The sequence below is a fragment of the Melospiza melodia genome, chromosome 5 (assembly GCF_035770615.1).
Source record: "Melospiza melodia melodia isolate bMelMel2 chromosome 5, bMelMel2.pri, whole genome shotgun sequence".
NCBI classification, from domain to species: domain Eukaryota; kingdom Metazoa; phylum Chordata; class Aves; order Passeriformes; family Passerellidae; genus Melospiza; species Melospiza melodia.
Genome location: NC_086198.1, coordinates 95,236,357 through 95,258,471, shown reverse-complemented (window position 1 = coordinate 95,258,471; position 22,115 = coordinate 95,236,357). Strand labels below are relative to the sequence as shown.

The window sequence follows — 22,115 nt, the reverse complement described above, 5'->3', positions numbered from 1 at the left end:
CCTGTCAGGAGCTGTACAGAGCAATAAGGGTGGGGATCACCCTGCCCCTCCTGTCAGGAGCCCTACAGAGCAATAATGGTGGGGATCACCCTGCCCCTCCTGTCAGGAGCTGTAGAGAGCAATAAGGGTGGGGATTACCCTGTCCCTCCTGTCAGGAGCCGTACAGAGCAATAAGGGTGGGAATCACCCTGCCCCTCCTGTGAGGGAGCTGTAGAGAGCAATAATGGTGGGGATCAGGCTGCCCCTCCTGTCAGGAGCCGTACACAGCAATAAGGTGCCCCTGAGCCTCCCCAGGCCGAGCGCCCTCAGTGCTCATCACCCCCGTGCTGCAGAGCCTTCCCCAGCTCCGCTCCCTTCTCTGGAACTCCGCCATCTCCGTAACTCCTCGGTGCAAGGGCTGACTCCCGCTCCGGCCTCTTCCCAGGACACGCCAGGGCAGGGCTCATTCCGGCCCACGGCCACCCTGCCCTGGGGCTCTTTGGGAGAAATGCCGGAGGCCAGGCTGGCTCATCCTCACCCTCCTCTCCGCAGGGTCACCTGGCCGAAATGAAGGGACAGCTTGGAGCCGCTCTGCTGGAGCTCCAGAGAGTCAGTCCATCTCTTCACAGCCCAGTGCACAATCTGAGACTGAGAGCATTAGAAATAAATCAGTGATGCACTGAGTGCAAAAGCTTAGAAAGAAAAAGGTGTTATTAACTTAACCTAACTCTTTAATACCTTAGGATTATACTTACCCTCATTATTTAATTACTGGAGACAGACTTTTTAATGAGTTACAAAAATGTACAGTTTCACCTTGGTCATCTTTCCCTCCAGAATCTAATGCAGAAAAAATACCTAAACAAGCTTTGGAAAAGAGAGCTCTCATTTTGGACTGAGCACCAGCAGTGGGAAAGCCAGTGCTAATAAAACAGTAATTGATGAAATCCAGAGTGACAAAGAGCTTTAGAGATTATTTAAATCCATCCTTTGTAACAGCAGCACCAAACATCCATTGCCTTTATTAAACCTAACAAACAAGTGAATACCCTCACCTCAGCGCTTTGACATTTTCTGTTTACAACTGGTCTCCAGCTCCCAGGCACGAGACATCAGAGAATAAAACAATGCTTTAGGAATGTTTAGCGTCTCAGTTAAGACACTTCACAAGCACCAGCACAACCCAGCCCTGCGAGGCAAAACATGCGAGCAGCGAAACCGCTGACCTTGTTACAGGCACAGTCTTTGCTCCTTCGCTCCCTGCTCCGGATGTTCAACTGTCAACACGTCAGGGAAGGGCTGTCTGAGATCCTGCACTGTAGAAAACAATGTTCCTTGGATGCTTCTGCTGCTACTGACACGAGCATTTCATAAAATAAACACATCCAACTGCTTCTGCTGTCCTGCTGGGACTCTCCATACACTACACCAGCTGCTCAAGATTCTGTAACAGATGCGTTGCCAGGAACTGCATCACAACAATTTATATAACCCAGACACGAGGGGACTCAACCTCCCTCCACAGCTACCTGCTGGTCATAATTACCTGCTCCTGTGGATGTGCCCTCAGCGGCTCTCCTGCTAATTAACCAGCAGTTTGGGTCATCCATCAAAAGAACAGGATGAGTAGAGCAGCTGAGGCCATTAGAACGAGTCTTCAGCCGCAACAGGTGTGCACAAAGCTTTGCAAACAAGGCTGAGCCAGTGCACAGGAGCAGAGCTGCTGGGGCTGTGTGTGAGGGTGAGGAGGTCAGCCTTCATCAGCAGAGTGCACTCCACGAGCACTCAGTGCTCCAAGGACACAGCATTGCTCCAGCTCAGCACTCACAGCTCTTGGCAAAGTGCCGAGGTGCCAGAGAAAGGCTGCAGTGGGCTGTGATACAGCACCTCACTTGTGTGTGTCAGCACCTCAGCTGCAGCCTCATTTATACTCACAAAACTTCTCCTTTCCCTTGGCAAGGCCTCAGTTCAGTGCAGATTTCAAAACAGTCCTGAAACAATGTGGATTTCAGCTACTCATGACAAGCACATACGCCGTGCTGCTGCACAAATTGGAAGCAGAAATGATCTTTGCCCTCATTATGCCTCTCTGCTGCTCTGCTGAGGCTGTAATGACACAGACAGGACATGTACTGGCAGGTCTCAACTGGAATAAAAATGACTTTCTGGACCACAGGAGAGTTGCTGATATTGCGCCCCTTGTACCTCTCTGCTTCAGTACTGCCCTGGGGAAAAGGAAATGAGAGAGAAAAAAGGACTCAGTAAATTAAAAACAGCTCTTCTGCTAATTACATGAATATCCTCTTGGGAACACACCTGGTGACAGAATTTATTAATAAAAAACAGCATGGCCAGGTACCCTGGACAGATGAAACAATGCCAGCAGCTCTGTGAGCATCATCCTCCCAACTCTATAAAGACACTGGGAGATGGATTGTAACTGCAATGGGGAGCTGTGTTTGAATTTCCTATTATCATCATCTTTATGTCATTATCCTCCTTTCCTATCACAAAGGCAAGATTCAGGAAAGAAATAAGACAATTGAAAATATCTTTCTAGTTTAGCCTTTTCCTCTACTTATATAAATCTCCTGCTCTTCCCCCCACCCCTTTTTTCTTTCCAACCAACAATTCCTCTCTACTTTCAGACAAATGATTTCTGAAAGGCACAACCAAAATCAGGGTTTCATATGGAAATATCAAGAAAACAAGACTCATTTTTTTTTTTATGGCTCCAAAGAACTATCAAAGGAACCAGAAATCACTCCAGAATACCAGCACAGTTGGAAGCTGGCAATCTGTACCTTTACAAGCCACTTTTGTCACTGCATGACAACATTCTGCTCCTTCTCAATAGTTTACTTTGAGGCTGTAGAGGGAGCTGCCCTAAAGTCTTCCTAGATGTCTGCAGATGAGGGTACTGCAGAGACAGCTGCTAGGAGAGGGTCTCCATCTGGAAAAGCAGCTTGTAATCAACTGCAAAACCACATCCAGCAGAGAAGCACCTCAACACAGCAAACTTAGGAAGGAAACAGCTGCCAGTGAAACACCACTGCCTTCTCCTTGGCCAGTGGCTCAGAGCACTGAATTCCTGCATCCCTAGGAGATGATTTATTAGTCACAAGAGTTGTGTTATATTTTTATTGTCTTCACAGATAAATCAGGCCAGCAAGACATCCGTAACCATACACACAAAATATTTATCAAAACAATTAACATTACAAATCTCCTTTTAAAATAATTTATTTCACCGATTTCTTTTTAAATGGTACTGTCTTACAACATACATTATTCAACAAAGATGTGCAGAACAGACTCTAAAATAAGAAACACTTAAATTAAGCAATTGTCTCCGATTAGAATTTCAATTTCACCCACATCCCAACTCGTAAATGTTTGCTGGAATACGCTTCTCTTGTAGGCTTGATTTTTGTGCTTACAAAAACAGCATCAAGTTTTCAGATGTTGAAGAGAACAAATTATTTGTAAGGTAAGTTTGCATTCAGTTCAACATACAAGGCAACCAAATGATTCTGTCATTAACGTTAGCATCATGTATATTTTAGTTCACTGCACTAACATTTAAACTAAAACTTCAAACCACGTAATCTTTTAAGTGACTAACATTGAAAAGGCAAGCAGTAATATCCTGAAGCTTACAAAAGACAGGGGCACACAGCTAAGACGGGGGCTCGCTCGACAAAGGCTGCGGGTGTGTGTATGGCTGCTTTTTCTTGTAGGACGCCCACCTGCAGACGGGGCAGCAGTGCCGCCCACCCGCCAGCCACTTCATGATGCAATTCTGGTGGAACACGTGGCCGCAGGGCAGGCCCATCAGCAGGCAGCCCTTTGCAAAATTTTCTAGACACACCACACATTCCGTACAGTGCAACATGTCGGAGGGCCAGGCCGACCAGTCTGGCTCCAGGTCGCCCGCGGAGCCGTACGAGCTGTAGGACCTGGCTCTGCGCTCCCATGGCTCGTGGTGACAAGAGCGGCTGGCACAGGAACAGGCATCCACACCTCCTTCACTGCACCCGTGACACGTGCTCAGCTCATCGTCCTCCGAGAGCTCTCTGTCGCTGCTGAAGACCTCTTTGTTCTCACTGTCAGAGTCACTTTCGCTGTCTGGAAAGGTTTCCAGCGTTTCCTCGTCAGAATGGGCGCTGAGGCATTGAAACCTCCACATGGGCAAGTGTTTTATATAATCAGTTGGTATCAGAGGGTGAAGCCAGAGATCAGGGAAGGCCAACCGCTCCAAGAACAAATCCGGGTCTTCATCCCAGTCTGAGTCAAAAGGGAAGTGTTGAAAAGAAGCAATGGGATGAAACAGGTAGCTGGTGTACCAGTCCCACAGGCTCGACAGCCACTCCAGATTGTTGGCATTCACTTCATCCGTGTTGTTATTGCGCCTTCGCTTCTTCTCAAAGTAATCAATTAGTAAACCATGGCCAAGGTATGTGCTGAGGAAGAGGGCTGGATGAGAGGAGTAGAACATCCAATCTGCCCTCACCCAAGAAGCCAAAGTAGTTGTGTTCGAGTACCTGAAGAGTTTTAAACTGTACTCATAAAAGCTGTCTAAGTAGGGTAGTTGCAAAAAACCTAACACTGGTAGCCAGGAAATAATTAATAGTGAATTATACGTCCCTAAAGTGCTTATAAGAACCACAAAACGCTTTATAGTGGCGCCTTGTGTAATGAACAGGTCCATCCAAGCCATCAGATTAACCAAAACTAAACTTAAAACAAATAAATCGTTAACTTCTGGCTGCAACGAGCGCAAAAAGGAATCCATGGCACGCAGTGATATAAATTCACCAGTGTTATTTCCATACCTGTAAATCCCCTCAGGAGTCCTCAGTATGTATGATGGTGTCTTGTAGATACCAATTTCTGCCATGTAACTTTTATTGTCCCAGTTTTCCACGTTGACAAAAATAAACTCTACTCTTCCAGTAAACTTTACACTCAGTGCAGAGAAGAAGGCCGGAGGCTGGTCGAGGTTGGCAAACAGATAAATTTTCACCCTGTACTGGTCACTTTTGTTCCACTCTTCTTTCAAATGCTCAGAGTTGTAGATGGTTTTGATGCGAGAGGCAGCGTGGGCTGTGATCCATTTGAAGATGTGCTCCACTTCAATCCTGCGCCCGTTGTATTCCTTCAGCATCACTTTGCCCTTGGAGGTGCTGGTTTGTGGAACCGACATAATGAGGGTGGATTTCAGCCAACCCCTCCTCTTGCAGTATCTACAAAGAAAATGGCAGGTTAGATTCCACTTTCATAACCCCAGAACTGTCCTTACATTTCTATTCTAAGCCCAAAAATGAGACATGCTGAGCACCTGGGAACCTTTATAATATAATAGCAGGAAATAAAGGTACCCAATATTCTCTGCCAAAGCATATTTATTCTTACAATACTTTTATATCTTACAGGAATATTGTAAAGAGATATGCATTCATAAAACAGGCAGAGTAATAGTGTTAATTTTCACAGGTCATTAAAGTAAACAAAGCCATGCAGCCATTGATGCTTTGTAAACTGGATTTGAATAATACACAAGCTAACTCTTTGCTTTAAAGCTTTAGAATTAAAAGCTGCTTTTCCTTGGCCTTTCAGGCAAGAATAAAACCACTCCATATCCCATTGTAACTCAATATCTGTCTTGTAACTCAATATCCCACAGCTTTCCCAGTGCTTCCTTCCATCCTGGCTTTGCCAAACAGCCATGGGGTGAAGTTGAGCAGACACTGTTGCTTTAATGAAGCTGACAAGTGTCTACTTCCTGCTGGGACCATTCTGTCAAGATGCTGACAGGCTAAGGGGTGAGGTGAGAGAGCTGGCCACAAAACCAGCAGAGCAGGAAGCACACACATGGTGCTGGATTATTTGGGCTAAAAAAATACCCACACTGTCTGACAGGTAGATGGGATGAACCCCAAATCCAAAACTAAAAGAAAAGACTCTTCATGGCTGAACTGTCCAGAGCACAGTAACTCTCACAAGATCCCTTCTCTCATGCATTTTTCCTACCAATATCACTACACTCAATTATCTAGTCCTCCTTTAAGGAAGTATCTGGCAAGCTTCAACAATCAAACTATGACAGAGTCAACAGGTATGCACTGTCTGAGAACCCTGCACACTGGGACCACCAGCTTCATCCACCAGCCATCTCACCTAGCTCCTCTGTGGCTTTGGTCTGTTAACATGGATTTAGACAAACTCCCCTTGCCAGGAATCTGAATGCAGCATTTTTGGAACGAGCCATAAAATACCTCCCTACTAATAAAGGTATGCTGATTACTACAGCATGTAGTATTCTTCTGAATTTCAGCTGCAACCTGATGAAAACTATTCACAAGGGTTTACTCGATAAAACATTTCTTGTATTAAAAAAATGAATTAATTTAAAACATGGTATTTGATCAGAACATTAAGGGTACTTAGGAGATATGCAAAGAGAAACACTGCCAAATTTTTAAGATGTTCAAATACAAGATTCTTTTGCATAAGCACTACAAAGCCTAAGAATTTCCTCTTATGATTAACACTGAGATTTCTGTAAACATTTAGGACTTAAGCTGCATAAGATGTGTGTATCCATACATGCCACTGGAATTCTAGACAAAGTCTCCTGTCATGTAAAGCAAACGCCTCCAACAAAATGTTTAAAAAAAGCCTCTTTTTACAGCAGCAGAGAATTATTAATAGCTTCTTTGGCTCTGCTCTTCTTCCTGGTTAGAAATCATATGCAAACACAGTGACTCTTGCACAGCACACTGTGTGTTGTCCAAGGGTGTGTGCCAGTTTATATATAAACACACATTTGTCAGGGAACAGGATTTGTCAGTAATTCTGGGAGGCAGGCACTGTATGCAAGGTTCATGCTAACCTGTGCTTTCCCCTTCCAGATGGTGACATAACAACTCTAAAACTGATCTATTCAGCTTTGTCCTAAGCAAGCACAGTTCCTTTCCCTGAATGCCCAAACTGGAAGGCCAAACTCTTCTGCTCATTCCTCTCCACTGCTGTATTATGCTCTCCACAGCCTAATCATGCATTACCCACACGATGCTTTAGGAAGCTGCAGAGCTGATAAATAATGTAATGGAGCATTCTGAGCAGACTTTAGCAGAGATAAAAACACGAATAAAGCCACCTTCTGTCACAGCTACTTTTACAACACAGCAAGCCCTGCTGCTAGAACACAGCTGAGCCTTAAGATACTCTTGGGATTGAGATAATCCTTGAAGGATATACCTGGGGTCACTGGAGCAGTTAAAAGTGCCAGTACGGATGCCGAATCTCGAGACTTTCTTCACCATTTTCTCCCAGTGGACTTTACCCACCAGTGGGCTTCTGTCGTTTGCTATGACCTAGGACCAAAAGGAAAAACCAGTATCACAGTCAGCTTGGTTCCTGAAATAAACAGCAAGTTTCAAGAAAACAGAGTGCTGGTCATGCTTGATAGTCCTTCCCCTTCTTTTAGGGCACAGAGTATGAATGTACAACTGAGAGTCATGGTAAATGTCTTTGGAGAGTGAAGCACTAAGATAGAAATGTGGTTCTGCAGAGAGAAAGAAGTGCATCATCATGTTAAGACACCAAAATCAGCGGTAGTTAACAAAAACTTCGGTAAAATAACAAAACTATCATTAACCAGTTCATAGTGGGGGAGAAAGGAGAGGGGTGCAGCAGGTTCCTCTTCTTTGCAATAAAAAAGGACCATCATTTTATTACAATTCTGCCTCAGAACTTAGAACATACCAAAGAAACCTTGTCTCAGAGCAAGCAGGAGTGGGAATGCATGTACCTGGTACCAGATTAAACTGCCAACAGCCATTCCTGAGCAGTGGAAACTGCTGATTAAACCCCCAGATAATGCCTAAGGATCCTGACTCCTTCCAGCTTTGCCTGTGACTCACTCTGCAACCTGATGTGACTGTTCCACCAAGCCCAGTGTCCCATCTGCCATTTCAGGACGATCACTTGCTGTGATATATCCCAAGTTTAATTTGCTCTAACCCAGTACATTAAAGCTGTACTTCAGGTTACCTCACTGTAAGCTTCTACTGACACAGATGACAAAGAAGCAGCATTCATCCTCTGACTTTTATCTGTACAGGGAGGGGGAAAAACCCACAAGGAGAAGAAAACTCTGCCTGCTGCCAGCTGACAGGTAATTTTGAATGACATGACTGATCATGCACTATTCCACAAGCCATCACATTTTCTATTTTAGAAACAACTCACATGCTTCTGCAGGCTTACTGGCAGCCACTTGAAATATATTTTTAAATTAAATATTGAAACTTCCATTTGTTAGATATTTGTTTACCCGCCATTAAACTCATCCCAATCGTTTTCTGACTTAATAACCTCAAATGTCAGCTTGCCCCTGGAAGTTGGCCTGTCACCATGATTAACAGTTCTCTGTGGACATGCTGAGATTCAGCCTAGAAAGCGTGTCCAGCCTTTGAGACTCATAAATATTATCTGCTTTGTGGTAAGCAGCAGCCTCACAGAATCTTAAAATAGAAGAATTCACCAAGCAGAATGCTCTACATAGGGAAACAAACTGAAATCATAGATTACACTCCTATTCCACTAAGCCCAAAATGTTTAAATAACACTGGAGGTGAAAATCTAGGTAAGAATCCTTCAAGTTATTCTTAAAACACACACATCATATAGAAAAGCCTTTTTGATTAGATAAATGAAACCATCACACACTGAGACAACCAGCTGGGAAATCTACTGTATTACTGTATTACATCACCCAATGTGACTGAAGCTTTGGGTATTTTAAATTCCTTCCTTTCATGCACTTCAGTCAAGGGAGACCAAATTCCTAAAGGCACCATAAAACCATAAAATATCCTTAAAATATCCTCAGAGCTACTATGGCTCGATAAATGCATCCAACGTGGCAAGCAACCACTGTTTTATTAGTAAACACAGAAGTAAAACTCTGGTGACTGGATTGATACAACTACTCAGAGATTGGCCTCTCCTAAAACTCTGTGTGCATGCTGTGAAACAGTGAGGAGAGAATGTTAATGTGTGCAGGAGGACAAACCCTGCTCACTGTTCCTTCTGCCTGGCACCACAACATTCACTTTAAGTGTCAAGACAAAAATTTGTTGCAAATACAATCACCATTATATATTAATTTCTTATGAAAAATCTTTTCTCCTGGAGAAAGTTATTTATACTGAAAAACAATGACCTAAGTAGCAGTCAGTATTTTGTGACTACATAGAGGAACTCTGCTATGGTTTTGCATACTGAAGCTTCATAAAATATTTTGGGCTTGTGCTTTTTTATGTCATTATGGAAAAAAAAACCCAAATAAACATGTCCATTGCCGCTGCTCCTTGCAGACAACACCCACTTACAGCACTGGGAGTTCGCAATGCCAAGGCAAGGGTTTGTATTTTGGAAAGCAGTCACCACCTCTGTGCATGAGGAGTCCAAGAAAACACTGCAGGTTAAGCAATCAAAATGTACTTCAGTTTAAATTAAAAATAACCTGCAAACACTTGTAACAGATTTTATTTTAAAAGTGTGAATTTTGAGAAGTTAAGAAATTTAGCTTAAAAACCTGTGACTGAGGAGACTGGGAATTTGAATGTGGAAGAGGCCTGGAAGTTCTTCAAGCCCATGGTGTTAAAGCTATCAGGATTTTATATTTCAAGTAAGAAAAAAAAAAAAGGTTGCCAAGTTCTGCACTCCTTCTTACCAATCACTTCCAAAGAGAGGTTAGAAATAGTTTGACAATCCACAAGGATTGAAATAAAGGTCAAAAAGAAGAGCTATCAAAGAAAGATATGCAAGGGAAAAAAAAAGTAATGAAAAATGAGCTATTCAAGTTAGGTCACACAAAGACTATTACAAGTTGTACCAAAAGGTTTTTCAGTCATATGAATAAGAATAGAAGAGGGGGAGATGCAGCAGGATCACCAAACAATGAAGATAGGACAGAAATGTAAGATAATTTTCTTTTTATAGTTAAATTAATACCATGACTCAGTTTTCAGTGGAGGGGAGAGGTGGCTGGCCATGGACCAGTTAAGCAAGTTTATGGGAAGAAACTACATCACTTGAATGTGAAAGCAGAACTCAAGTAACTTCATGCACTTAAATCAGTCAGCAGGGTCTCTCCATCCTAGCACAAGCACACAGGATCACAGGTGAACCTGTGAAAATTTCTTGCAAACCCCTGTCAGACCAATTCACATTTTGACAGGACAGTAACAAGTTTGTAGCTATATTTAAGAGCACATGAAAAAAAAAAATTCCCACCAGACTGATTTCAATAGGATGCAAAACTGTAGAAGTTTTAGAGGTGCAGAGACAGTTGCATTTTCCACCTCTTTCCCGCATGCAACTACTAAAGATGTATCATTCCTGATTGGCAGAAACTTTCCCTGAAGGAAAACAACTGAGTTTCAAGAGAAAAAGGGAAGGCAGTACCCTGTTTGTAGTTTGCTAGTGTGTCATGTATTATGTCACGTGGAAAAATTACATGAGAGCTACAGATAGGCTTTTATAGTGAGTGGAAAAAAAAAGGAAAGTTTTAAAATGAGCAAGAAAGTGGCTCCAGCAAGACATCAAAATGCCAGAAAGGTGCTAACAGACTTAATAGATTTACCTTAGAGCTCAGCTCAGCATATATTCCCATTAATGCCCTTCCTGTGGGAACCTGAAGTCTCCCAAAGCCATTTGTAGAAGACATAAAACTGGGAAGCACATCTATGTGAGAAAGAGGATTACAACAGCATGCAGGAAGAGCTGCACAAATCTTGTAATGCAGAGTGTCACACACGAAATTGAATTCAGTAATGAACAGGACACTTGGGGAGTTCATCAGATAGAAACAGCAGCGGGAGGAAATGCTCGGGGCTATCAGCTGCTCCACAAGGAAACCAACACCAGCCATCAACAGCAAAACAAGCAAAGCCAGCGAATATCAGACCTGACAAAACAAACTGGTTGATTGACCTCCCTTACTGGGAAGAGTGTGGTTGACATCAGGACACTGTGAAACTAAAGGGCAATGTCAGTTTATGCCCAATAGGAACAAATTAGCCCTGAATACACCCAAGCCAGAAGTCAGACACACATTTCCAAGAAGAAAACAGTCAACAAGAGTATTTGAACAATTTACAGTGTAAGAGAGACAGCAAAATATTTTCTAAACACATTCTACAGTCTAGCAGAAAGCTGAACTAGCTCATCAGAAAGGTCCCTTTCAATCACACACTCTATTTCATGTTACAGAAATAAAGCTCAAGCTCCTAGGAGAAGGTACCTTCTAGGAGATCAGCTAACACAGATGGGAAACAAACACCACGCCTGGAGAAGCACAAACCCTCTCAGCTTTGCTTATTATTAGCTGTGTTCACAATCTGTGGCATATCACATGTCAGAGTGACAAGTAAGACAATGAGGGGAACTCAATTAATCCATTAATCATCTTAATGGGCTAAGGGAACCCAATAGGATCACAGTAACCCTGTTATTTAACAAGCTCACACCACAGAATGGATCTGCTCCCTAACCCACACCTAACCCAGGCCAGAGGGTCAGCAGGTCTGAATTACCATCTCTGTAACACTGTAAATGCTGAGATTCTGGTGATTTCAGAAGACAATGGAACAGGGAGCTTTTGCATTGGAAGAGTTCTCATGACACTGAATTACACAGAAGAGTTCAATCAAGAAAGTAATTAGAAAAATCAGTAAATTAGAAAAATAGAAATATTTTTAGCTATATGTTAAAGTAGTCATAGTTATGACATTAAAGAACAGACTTAAAGAGCAAATATCCCAGAGCCAGAAAGACACAAACACTTGGAAAAAGAGGACTAAGTAAGCAAGGCACTTTGCCTCTCTTGCCTAATCCAAACCCAAAGTGTATTGGGCAGGTGCATTAATATTGCAGTAGCTACTTTATAACCATCCCAGATCCAGCTGCTCCTTAATTTCCAAGTACCATTAAGCATTTTAAAGATTATTTTATGAAACATAGATTCTTAAAACACAAGTAAAAATACAACTGATATTGAAGAGGCTCAAGGAAGCTCAGCTGATGTTAAAGTTTGCTGCAGCAATGCAATATGCAAAGACAGACTCCTTTTCTCCTTTTCTGGTACCCCTGAAGAACTTGAGCATGACATGATAACGACCTCACTTGGGCATTACCCTGTTTTCTGTGCATTTAAATCAGATTTTGTTCAGTTTCTTTCACACAGGTACGCAGAGATCTCAAAGCAGGTCACAGGAACAAGATTTGTTCTCAGGAAGTTTTGAAGCTCGCTCACAACCGAAAGTGTTCGAATATCACAAGGCATGACAGTGAGTCAGAGAGGGGCAAAAGCAGAACAAACACCTCGTGTGCTCCAGCTCTCTTTATTTTAACCAATTCTAGCTGGGACAGTGTCGGGCACACCTGCTCACACCAACAGCACACCATCTCAAATGCACAGTAACAGTGACACCCTGGTTTTACAGCCCAGCCACAAAGACCACGAGTCCAAGTGCTCCTCAGCTCTGGGCACTGTGACAGACTCTACACCATCAGGAAGAACAAAAGCCATCAGTAAGAGACATCATTCCCTGCTGCACACACACACACACACATCCAGGGGCTGCCCTCAGAGCAGTCAGTCTCAGCCAGCCTCACAAAGGCACTCTCCACATAAGGAACACAGACATTTCAGTTGGAAAAAGCCTGTGTAGTTTTGCCAAAGACAAAACTTATTTGTAACTCATTTAATGAGCTGGTAAGCTTGTATGAACATGAGAATTGTCTGTCTGGTTCAGTGGTTTCCAGTTTGAGACACCCATGCACTCCTGCACAGTGACTGCAGAGAGTAAATGAGCAGAGGAAACTCAATATTACTGTAAGGATTCCATGCATGACCTGCAAGATTTCTAGGGCTCCACAAAGATAAAAAGGTTCAAAAACTCCACTCATAGAAGCCTTTTTCATCAACAGCTATGCTGCAAACTCTACTTCTATATTTAAAACAGATGTAAAAATACAATTAATTATAAATGGGCTGGTAATTTACTTATTAAAAGCTTGGGAAAAAGCTCACTTATTCCAGATAATGTCAGTAAGTTTCTACATGAATGTCTGCACTTCTATTAATTCTGAGACATCTCACTTTCTGTTTATTATCTGACAATGTGTTAATGGAACTGAATTTCCACTTAGACTCTCTTTCCTAAGAATTCTCAACTCATTCAGAATCCACCCATATGGACTGCAGATATCTGGAAACTTTGTCTTTCTTTTCTGAGAAAGAGATTGTGAGAAATCAAGTCCAAATAGGCAAGGACTACATCCACCACAGCACACAGAAATGAACCACCTCAAAGTTATGAGCAGTTTTTCCAGGGAGGTGAGGTGACCTATGCACTGATCTGGACAGTCAGTTATGCTGTCACTTAAGTCAGAGATTGAGAATAAATGAGCTTCTGCAATGACTTAACACAGATACAGAGGCAGTACAAGGACTATTCCATTCCAGCTGATGTTATTCTGCACCCTTGACTGGATATGAAGCCTCTCAAGAAGAAAACTGAAACTTAAAATCAGGTATTCTTGTGGTACATGATCCTGAAGGGCTATTGGGAAAGACACAAATACTGAATTATGTATTTTGAAAGAGTTTCTGCTTTGTTTCTTTTTAGCAACATGAGCTGATCACCTGGCAAAATTCAGAATGCAAATAAATATGAAAATCACTCATCCTACATGCAAGCAAAAGGAAGAACAAACAAACCATCACCACCAAAATGCTATAGGCACATCTCCTGCCCTGTGACTACACCACTTGAACTAGAAACTGAGATGCAGAACAGACTGCAGAATTTTATATCCATAATAATGGCCTTTGCAGCTCTACCAGACACAATCAAAATGTCTGTCCTCGTACTTCAGTGCCAAGAAAAACGTTCCTTTTACTTCTCTCTGCCACTATGTTATAGTAGAGACTTTAATAATAAAAATATACATTCATTTGGATTTTAACTTCATTCAGAGAGGATTTTTTTCTGTAGATAATTTTCAAAAGCCATAATGACCACAATACTGATGTGACAGGCTTCTAGAGACTAACCAGAGCCTGGAAAAGAAAGAACATTACACATAACTCCCCTAACCAACAGGAGAAGCAGCTCCAGAAACTGAAATTCACCCTCCTTGCCAGCCAAAGAAGTGCACAACAGCAGCTGGCAAGCAAGAAGAACAACATAAAAGGAAAGGTGATGAGATCATGAGCTAATAGGAGAAAGAACATGCTGCTGTCTGTGGCTCTGTGGAAGTGCCACACAGGAGCTGTGAACAGCTACACTGGTAAACAAATTACCACTGGACCAGGATGTTTTGCATGTGGATTTCCAGAAAATAAAGAAACAAAGCCACAAAACACTGATTCCCTGTGTACTGACTTTGACTTTCTTCAAGGAACTCATCTTGCTGACTCTAAATCATAAACTTGCACCTCAATTTTTGTCAAACATATCAAGACATAGTAATTGTTTCCATTTTTTTCCTTTGATTCTCTGCAGACAGTGATGGCTATCACACTACCAGCCTGTGCCACAGCAGAAATTTCATCTGGAAAATAAAAATCATCCTCAAAGTCCTCTCACAGACCATCACAGAGTGTCAAACCAAGTCAGGCAGCAGCCACCGTGCCAGCTGAGGCAGAGCTGCTCCTCTCCCTCTGCTCCTCTCCAGCAGCCCCAGAGAACAGGGATTCAGGGCTCAGCATACAGAAAAGGATCTGGAGATCCCTTCTGCTTCCCAGGCAGCAGCAACAGAGCAGGGGCATCTCTGACCTTGCCCATGGTCACCAAACCCACCCTCGCTGCCCTGCACGAGCATCGAGCTGCTTAATCAGCTGGAAACTTCCCACAGGACTGCAAACAGCGAAGGAGGATGGGCGAGGGAGGGAATCGAGAGCTGGAACTGGGAAGGGAGGGTAAAAACCAGCTCTGCAGGGATGAGGTCTGAGGAAAGTGGGAAATCCTGGGAAAGGACATGAAGAATCCAGCACAGGAGTTACCCAGACAGGAGCTGTGCTGGGGAATGGAGCAAATGAAAACTCCAAGTGATGAAAACTCCAAAAGCAAGAATGAAAAATAGAAATTCGACATCTCTTGTGGTTTTTATTGTAGAGAAACAGACAAATAGTGTTCAGCAAGTAAATTATTCTGTAAATTCCACTAATTTTTTTTTTCCACAGCTATTGTGACCAACTGAATAGCTGTGCAAATATTCCCAGAATGATGACAACATTCATCACACTGGAGATATCAAAACACAGCCTATCTGACCTGCTGTTGGGATGCTAGTGGAAAATCCATTACAAATAAAATTCTGCAAGCAAGAGACAACAGAGAACTATCATATTTCACCCTTCTGAGCTGCACAGGGAGGACGGAAGGTTTTTCACAGCATATTCATGCTTGTATTTGTCAGCTAGCTTGGGGACATGTAAACTGCCTTTCAACACTCTCCCTCTGCTTGAAGAATACCCTCCTGTGTGATTTAAACCTCAAACTTGGATTCAATGAACTCCAAATGCATCTTTCCCAAAACATAAATGCCATTCTGAGTCTGAAGGGAATCTGTCCTCTTGTCTATTTTGGGATGAGATCTGATGTGGTGACAGTACAGGTGTAATAAATAGCTTATCAAGATTTAATGACTTCCTGTTAAATAGAAAACATGAAGTGAGACCAGACAAACCAGGTAGGAGCTGTCAATGGAACAATTAATTAATTGCCTGGTGGGGAATTCACCTGTGTGAATTCCACCTAATATGGGTGTTAGGAGAAAATTATGCCTTAAAAAACACCCTCTTGTCAATAGACACGTTGACACAGAAAAATAACTTCTACATTTTGGTCTAGGTTACTTATGTTCTCAGGAATGATGATTAATTGCTTCAGAATCCTATTGGAAAAAGTCTGTCTTTATTTTCCTAAATGATCTCTTGTTTTCATGCAGCCCTTGGAAAACAGACTGTAAAACTGCTGGGCACAAAAGGCTTGGGAGAAAGTTAACTTCCAGCCACTGGAATATGTTGCAGAAGCAGCCTGCTAGCCTGGGAAGCTGGCAGACTGAGATCCTTCCTGCCTTTGTGAAGAGCCCACAGAGATTTTACAAGGGCTCTAAGCCCCTCAGACAAGCAGAAACTTAAACTGGCTGGGTCTGAGCATGCAGTGCAACCAACGGGAAGAGCAGCAGCAGGAGCCTGCGCCAGCTGGGAGCATCTGTACTAATGCACCTCCTTCACACATCACAAGGCTCTCACAAACCCAGGGCCAAGGACTTGCATTCTCTGTGTACTTCAGCGTGTGCTGCTCTGCTTGTTCCCTGGTTCTAACACACCTGCTTTTCAAAAAGCAATCCAAAGAATAACAAGCTCTTTTTTTCTTCCTGTCTGTATAGGAACTCTGGCACTTCCAGCCTTTCTTGTTTTATTTCTCCATTCCTCACCTCCTGGATGAAATTTATCTTTGTCACCATCTCCCTGTTACACGTTTTTACAACTAGTTAACTACCCTCATAAACTCCTCCTTTGGAACACATTTTGGGTGTGATCAATATATATTAAATCAAAAGGTCAAATTTGTATACCTGTACCAGCCAGATCCCATCTTTTGTGTCTTCTACAAGCTCATAGAAATGCATTTCACCACTGAAGTTTGTACTGGAAACCGATTCAGAGGCCTCTTCCTCCTTGAGAGCTGAATAAAGCTCTCCTTCCATGAGGTCTCCTGAAACAGAGACAGTTGGAGAAATTCAATTAAAATGGCACTGGAGAAAGATGACTTCATGAATTCTAGTAACAGTTTAACTAACCACATTTGCATGATTGCTCAGAGAACCTTTTCAGTACAAAGGTAGCTAAAGCTTAAGTTGTTACTATAATTCTGTCTCTGGTGACGTGACTGGGAACAATTTGACTTCGGTCAGACCACAGAAGACATGAATGCTCTGTTTCTGATTACACAGATGCACCACACATGCACGAGCACACAAAGGAATAAAAGAACATTTTCTAAGGCTCATTCTCTGCAAATAACAACACTCAGTGGCTGAGAGCAATTTTAGCCTGTACATCTTTGCTTTCGTTTCACAGGATTGCAATTTTGCAGCAAGCAATTTCTTAACACTGATAATTCAAACATACTTCCAGAATTTCAATCATTAATTCTGGACCAAAACCCAATGTTTGTGGTCCTGTTACTAGTAAAAATCTCAGGCAGAATAATTTAGCTGTTGGCTTTTGTTTGCACAGTTGGGAAAAGTTCCCATGAACTCCAAATGCAGTGACATAAAGAGCTCACGGTAAAATCATCTGATTATGTTTCCTTCGTAATCTCATTTCCTTCTCGTGTTCTGTTTCACAATCATTACAAACACTGTTAATGACAACCTGCATTCTAGTAACTAATCTACTAAGCTTTAAGAAATGAAGTCTTGTCCAAAACCAGTTTCCTTAAAAATATGAAAATAAGTCCAACAGCTGAAACCCTTTAGGGGTTGGCAAAAATATTCATAATATTTAGAGGGGAAAAAACCCCAACAAAACGCAACCACAGAAAAATGCTGCAAAGCCTGTTGGTATGAGAAGTGTTTCCATGACATTTGAAGAAGTTGGTTAATACAGTTTGTTTGGAGTTAAACACTTCCCTGCAGCATATGCAACCCAAACATCATGACATCATTAAAGTACCTGACAGCCAAGGAGTGAAAGTGATTGGAAACAAAAGTGAAAGTGCCTAATGCTTTTTGCTGTTGGAGCAGCAAAGCAAATAAACAACATAAAAACATAAATAAACAATGAACAGCAAAAGCAAAATAAATTTAAATGCCCAGGATTGATATCAATTATTTAAACCAGCATTTTAAAGGTTATTTGGCAGGCACTACATCCATTCAAATCCTTCACGATTTCTTACATCCTTCTCTGTCCAGACATTAGAGACCCTCACTGCCTATCCCGATTGCTGGGATTTCTCTCTCGCCTGGATCACCAGCCCTTCCATCACTGATTTAAAAGCCACTACTCACATTTTGCTGCTTGGCTGGCACTACAGCTATTACATCAGCCCCATTTCCCAGTCCTTGGGGCCAGCTCCCTCCGGCTGCTCCAGGCAGCATCCTTACTTTCAGGGCACTCCTGCCATTCTTCCATCTCCCCTGCTCTTCACCAGCCCCGAGAAGTCCATCTCCTTCACCTGGTTCTCCTTACTTCTGAAATGCCTCCCTGCCTTTTTCCGAGCTGATTTTTGTAAGCAGGAACTAGTCCTGCTCCCCTTGTATAAAACCATCTCAACCCTGGGTACCCATCCCTTGCTCTCCTCAGCCATGAAATCATCGCTTTCCTTGGGGCCCATCTTGATAACCGCACCTGTAACAAACCCAGCATTCGGCTGGGCATACACGGGAACAAGCCGGCCCCGGCTGTAAACACTATCCTACTGCAGCTATTCGGAGTCTCTCCTCCTCGTTTTTCACGGCAGCCGACATCGGGTCGTGTCTGTGCCACCCGCACTGACCCGAGCGCCCGCAGCGGAACTCCCGGGGAGGGCCGGCCCGGGCCGGGCCGGGAAGGGAAGGGAAGGGCCGCTGCCGGTGCCCCGTCCAGCGCAGGCCTTCCACTCGCTCGGGCTCTCAACGCTGTGACCGTCACCCCCCGAGATCCCCGGGCTCCCTGCATGGCACTCCCCTGCCGGGGGCAGCCAGCTCGCTCCCCGAACCCGCCCTGCCCAGGGAAGCAGCGCCCGCGCCTCCATCCAAGGGCGGCCGGAGCCCGGGCGGGGGTGGCCGGGCGCCGACCTCCGTCCGTCCCCCCGGGTCACGGGGCAGCTCCGCGTACCTGACTTCTCCACCAGCTCCCGCACATCCTTCTTCTCGGGCAGCCCCGAGTGCCCCAGCCCGCGGCACTCCAGGATGGTCCGCAGCTTCCTGAAGCTCAGCGCCACCGGGTCCACCAGCTGCGTGGCGAGGAAGCCGCTCTCGTACCACGCCACGGCCTCGAACACCCGGGCCAGCACGAAGAGCGCCAGGAAGTAGAGCAGCAAACAGCACAGCTTCACCCACATCTTCCCGGGAGCGCCGAGCCGGAGGCCGGGCTGGGGAGGGAGGGAGGGGAGCGGGGGCTGTCAGGGGAGCGGGGCCGCGGCCCCCCCGCCTCCCGCCCGCCGCTGCCGCTGTCCCCGCCCCGGCGGAGCCGCGGAGACATAACAGTGACGCGAGCAGCCGGCACCGCCCCCTGCCCCTTTTCCCCTTTTCCCCTTCCCCTTTTCCCCCTCTTCCCCTTCTCCTTCCCCCCGCCGTGATTCAGCACTGCGGCCCGACCCCGCACGCCCGGGCTCGGGGGCCGGTCGCGTCCCTGTCCCCGGCTGCAACTTTGGACCCTGCGGCTGCGCTTTGCTGCGAGAAAAATAATCTATATAAATACCTCGGATAGCGGGGAGGGAGAGAGGGCAGGATCCGACTCGGCCGACGCTTTTCATGAAAAGAAAAATATTTGCAGAGGCAGAACTGGGGGTCGGTATTTGCAGGGCCGATGTGTTCGGGCAGTTTTGGGGCAGCTTGGTGGACAGAGTTTATTTGGATTTGGGCTGCTGGCTGCGGGGATGATCCCTCCGTTCCTCATTCCCGCACGCCAGCCCCGCTCCCAGCCCTCGGCTGGCGCGAAAGCAAATTCCAAAATTCCTCAGCGAGATTCATCTGCGCGGCTCTGAAAGCAAATTCCAAAATTCCTCAGCGAGCTTCATCTGCGCGGCTCTGAAAGCAAATTCCAAAATTCCTCAGCGAGATTCATCTGCGCGGCTCTGAAGGCAAATTCCAAAATTCCACAGTGAGATTCATCTGCGCGCTCGGAGCTCGGACTCCGCGGCTTGGCCTCGGCACTGAGAGCTGGTGCCAAAGCCACAGCCAAAGACAAGCGTGAGCTGCACCCCGACCTCGGACAGGGGTTTAAGTTGGGGCTGTGCTCACCCTGGAAGCATTTTGGGGCACGGCGTGGATCCCCGCTGAAGTGATCTTCCAAGAACCGTGCAGGCTCTACAAGAAGTGTTGGCCTGCAAAGATGCAATTTAGCCTGCTACAAAAAATGTACTAAAATCGAGTTACTGCATTGAGAGGAAGGCTCTCCTCTGAAAGAAACTCAACAGTGCTTCTGTATATTCAGTTATTTTAAGAATCCATAATTTGCATGAAAATTGGCAGCTCATACAGATGAGCACAAAAATAGCACAGCTTAAATTTAAAAGCACTGAGAACCCCCCAGAGTGTACATGCTGTAATTCTGTACTATCCATTTCCAAAAAGGCACACTAATATTGATCTGGAAAATAGCATTTAAATCACTTTCCTCCTCAGAGCCTTTAAAACACATTTAAAGGTTTCTCAGTGCGTTGATATAATTTTTAAAGGAAAAAACTCAACAATCCACATTCAGCTCATTCTGTGACATGGCCAACACAGCCTCTTCCAGAAAAAAATTCATGACACTGTGTTCTTCAGGAATGTGCTCCTTTTGGTTCTTGAAAGGGGAAGAGTGGAGGGATTGCAGAAGTAGCCACTCACAAAGCTCTTACGAGCTGATAAATGTTGTGCCCTTCCACTGTGAGTCACATACAACTTCATTCTTCAACATTTTTATCTGGAAAAGATAAAAGTAGAGTGCAAACCTTGTGTGTGCTGGTAGCACTGTGTTAAATACAAAGGGATTTCAGCAGCTCTGTTGGGTTTGCAGCAAGTCTCGGGTGGCAGGCCCAGGTGGGACAGGAGGTCCCAGAGGCACAGCCTGGTGGAGGGGCTCACAGAGCCAGGTGGGACAGAAGGTTCCAGAGGCACAGCTCACAGAGCCCAGGTGGGACAGGAGGTCCCAGAGGCACAGCTCACAGAGCCCAGGTGGGACAGGAGGTCCCAGAGACACAGCCTGGTGGAGGGGCTCACAGAGCCAAGTGCTGCTCTCTCCTTTCCAGCCTGGGAAACCTGCCCTGCCTCAGCCAGGGCCCGTCCCCTAATGAGCAGGTGGCAAAGCATCAGGAAGATGAATCCTTTGCCCTTGGCAAAAACAAAGGGAGTGGCTCTGTCCCTGCAGCTGCTGGAGCCAAGGACAGTCAATAAAACATTTCCCATCACCTGTCTGAGGGCCTCAGGCAGGCTCTGAGCCCTGGAGTGCCCCAGGAACAGGGTTCTTTTCCAGAAGCTTTGTGAAGGCCAGATTCTTTTGCCACTTTTGCCTGATTTCTTTACCTTTTGTTTCAAGTGAGTGAGAAGTAACTCCCACCCGTGTGAAGTGACAGGTGGGAGTTTGAAGAAGGACTTTGTATATTTAACTTTAGTTAGAAAACATTGTTGGGTTTGTGGTGGGATTTTTTTGTTTGGTTTGTTTCTTTGTTTTCCATGAGCACCTCAGACCCTGCTCCAGTAGTTTCCTTTGATTCTCCCCTGTAATTTCCTGGGGGTGCCCTGGCCCCCCCGGCAGGAAGGCACCTCACAACAATGACTCCCCTACGCTCACAGCTGAACTATTTGCAGCACCAGCTGCTGGGGAGGCTGTCACCAGCGTGTCATTCCCAGTGCTCATGGCCTGAGCTCGATGAGGCCCCTGCAGAGACAAAGCCAATCATCTGCCACAACTCAAAGCCCTGGAGTCATTTCAGAAAAGTACAAATGATATTTCAAGCCAGTACCCAAAACAACCCAAAACAAAGCAGCTGCCAACACTGAAGCACCCAGATGAGGGAGGATACAACCAAGAACAGCAGGTGAGGAGTTAACCAAAGGTCTGGCAGGGCAAACCTAAATGGATCCAGTGCCTCCCCCAGGCTCCTCTCTTCCCTCCCCACCTCTGCATCCCTGGTGATGCTGACCCTACCAGAAAATGTTCCATTTTCTAGATGTAGCTGTCATTTGGTTTCCAGTTCCAGCTCAGAATGTCTTTGACGTGTCACCTGCAAACAATCTTTCAGGGAGTTTTAATTATCTGGAAAATCTAAATATCTTAAGAGTGAATTGAAATTCATTGGGGCTGAACACAAGGATGAGACACGCTGGCATTTTTAAAGACCCCGGGGTTAACA

At 44.7% G+C, this 22,115-nt stretch overlaps 1 protein-coding gene across 1 annotated transcript; it reads right to left on the bottom strand.

Annotated features, from left to right (window-relative positions):
* Nucleotides 1-3,206: 3,206 nt before the first annotated feature.
* On the bottom strand, nucleotides 3,207-19,921 carry RNF103 (ring finger protein 103). The gene is made up of 5 exons (XM_063157905.1): nucleotides 19,478-19,921; nucleotides 18,893-19,148; nucleotides 16,645-16,784; nucleotides 7,243-7,358; nucleotides 3,207-5,225 (listed from the first exon to the last, which is right to left on the bottom strand). Exons 2-5 carry the CDS (start codon nucleotides 19,116-19,118, stop codon nucleotides 3,659-3,661), a joined length of 2,049 nt encoding a protein of 682 aa, XP_063013975.1. The 5' UTR covers nucleotides 19,119-19,148; nucleotides 19,478-19,921; the 3' UTR covers nucleotides 3,207-3,658.
* Nucleotides 19,922-22,115: the final 2,194 nt, after the last annotated feature.

Bases quoted from the DNA above. Each gene is read 5' to 3' on its own strand.
- RNF103 (XM_063157905.1), bottom strand. From the start codon at position 19,118: ATGTGGGTGAAGCTGTGCTGTTTGCTGCTCTACTTCCTGGCGCTCTTC. The intron at 16,785-18,892 runs GTACGCGGAGCT...TCTCTGTTTCAG, and splicing joins GGAGCTGGTGGAGAAGTCAG to GAGACCTCATGGAAGGAGAG. The intron at 5,226-7,242 runs GTATATCCTTCA...TTTTCTTTGTAG, and splicing joins AACTGCTCCAGTGACCCCAG to ATACTGCAAGAGGAGGGGTT.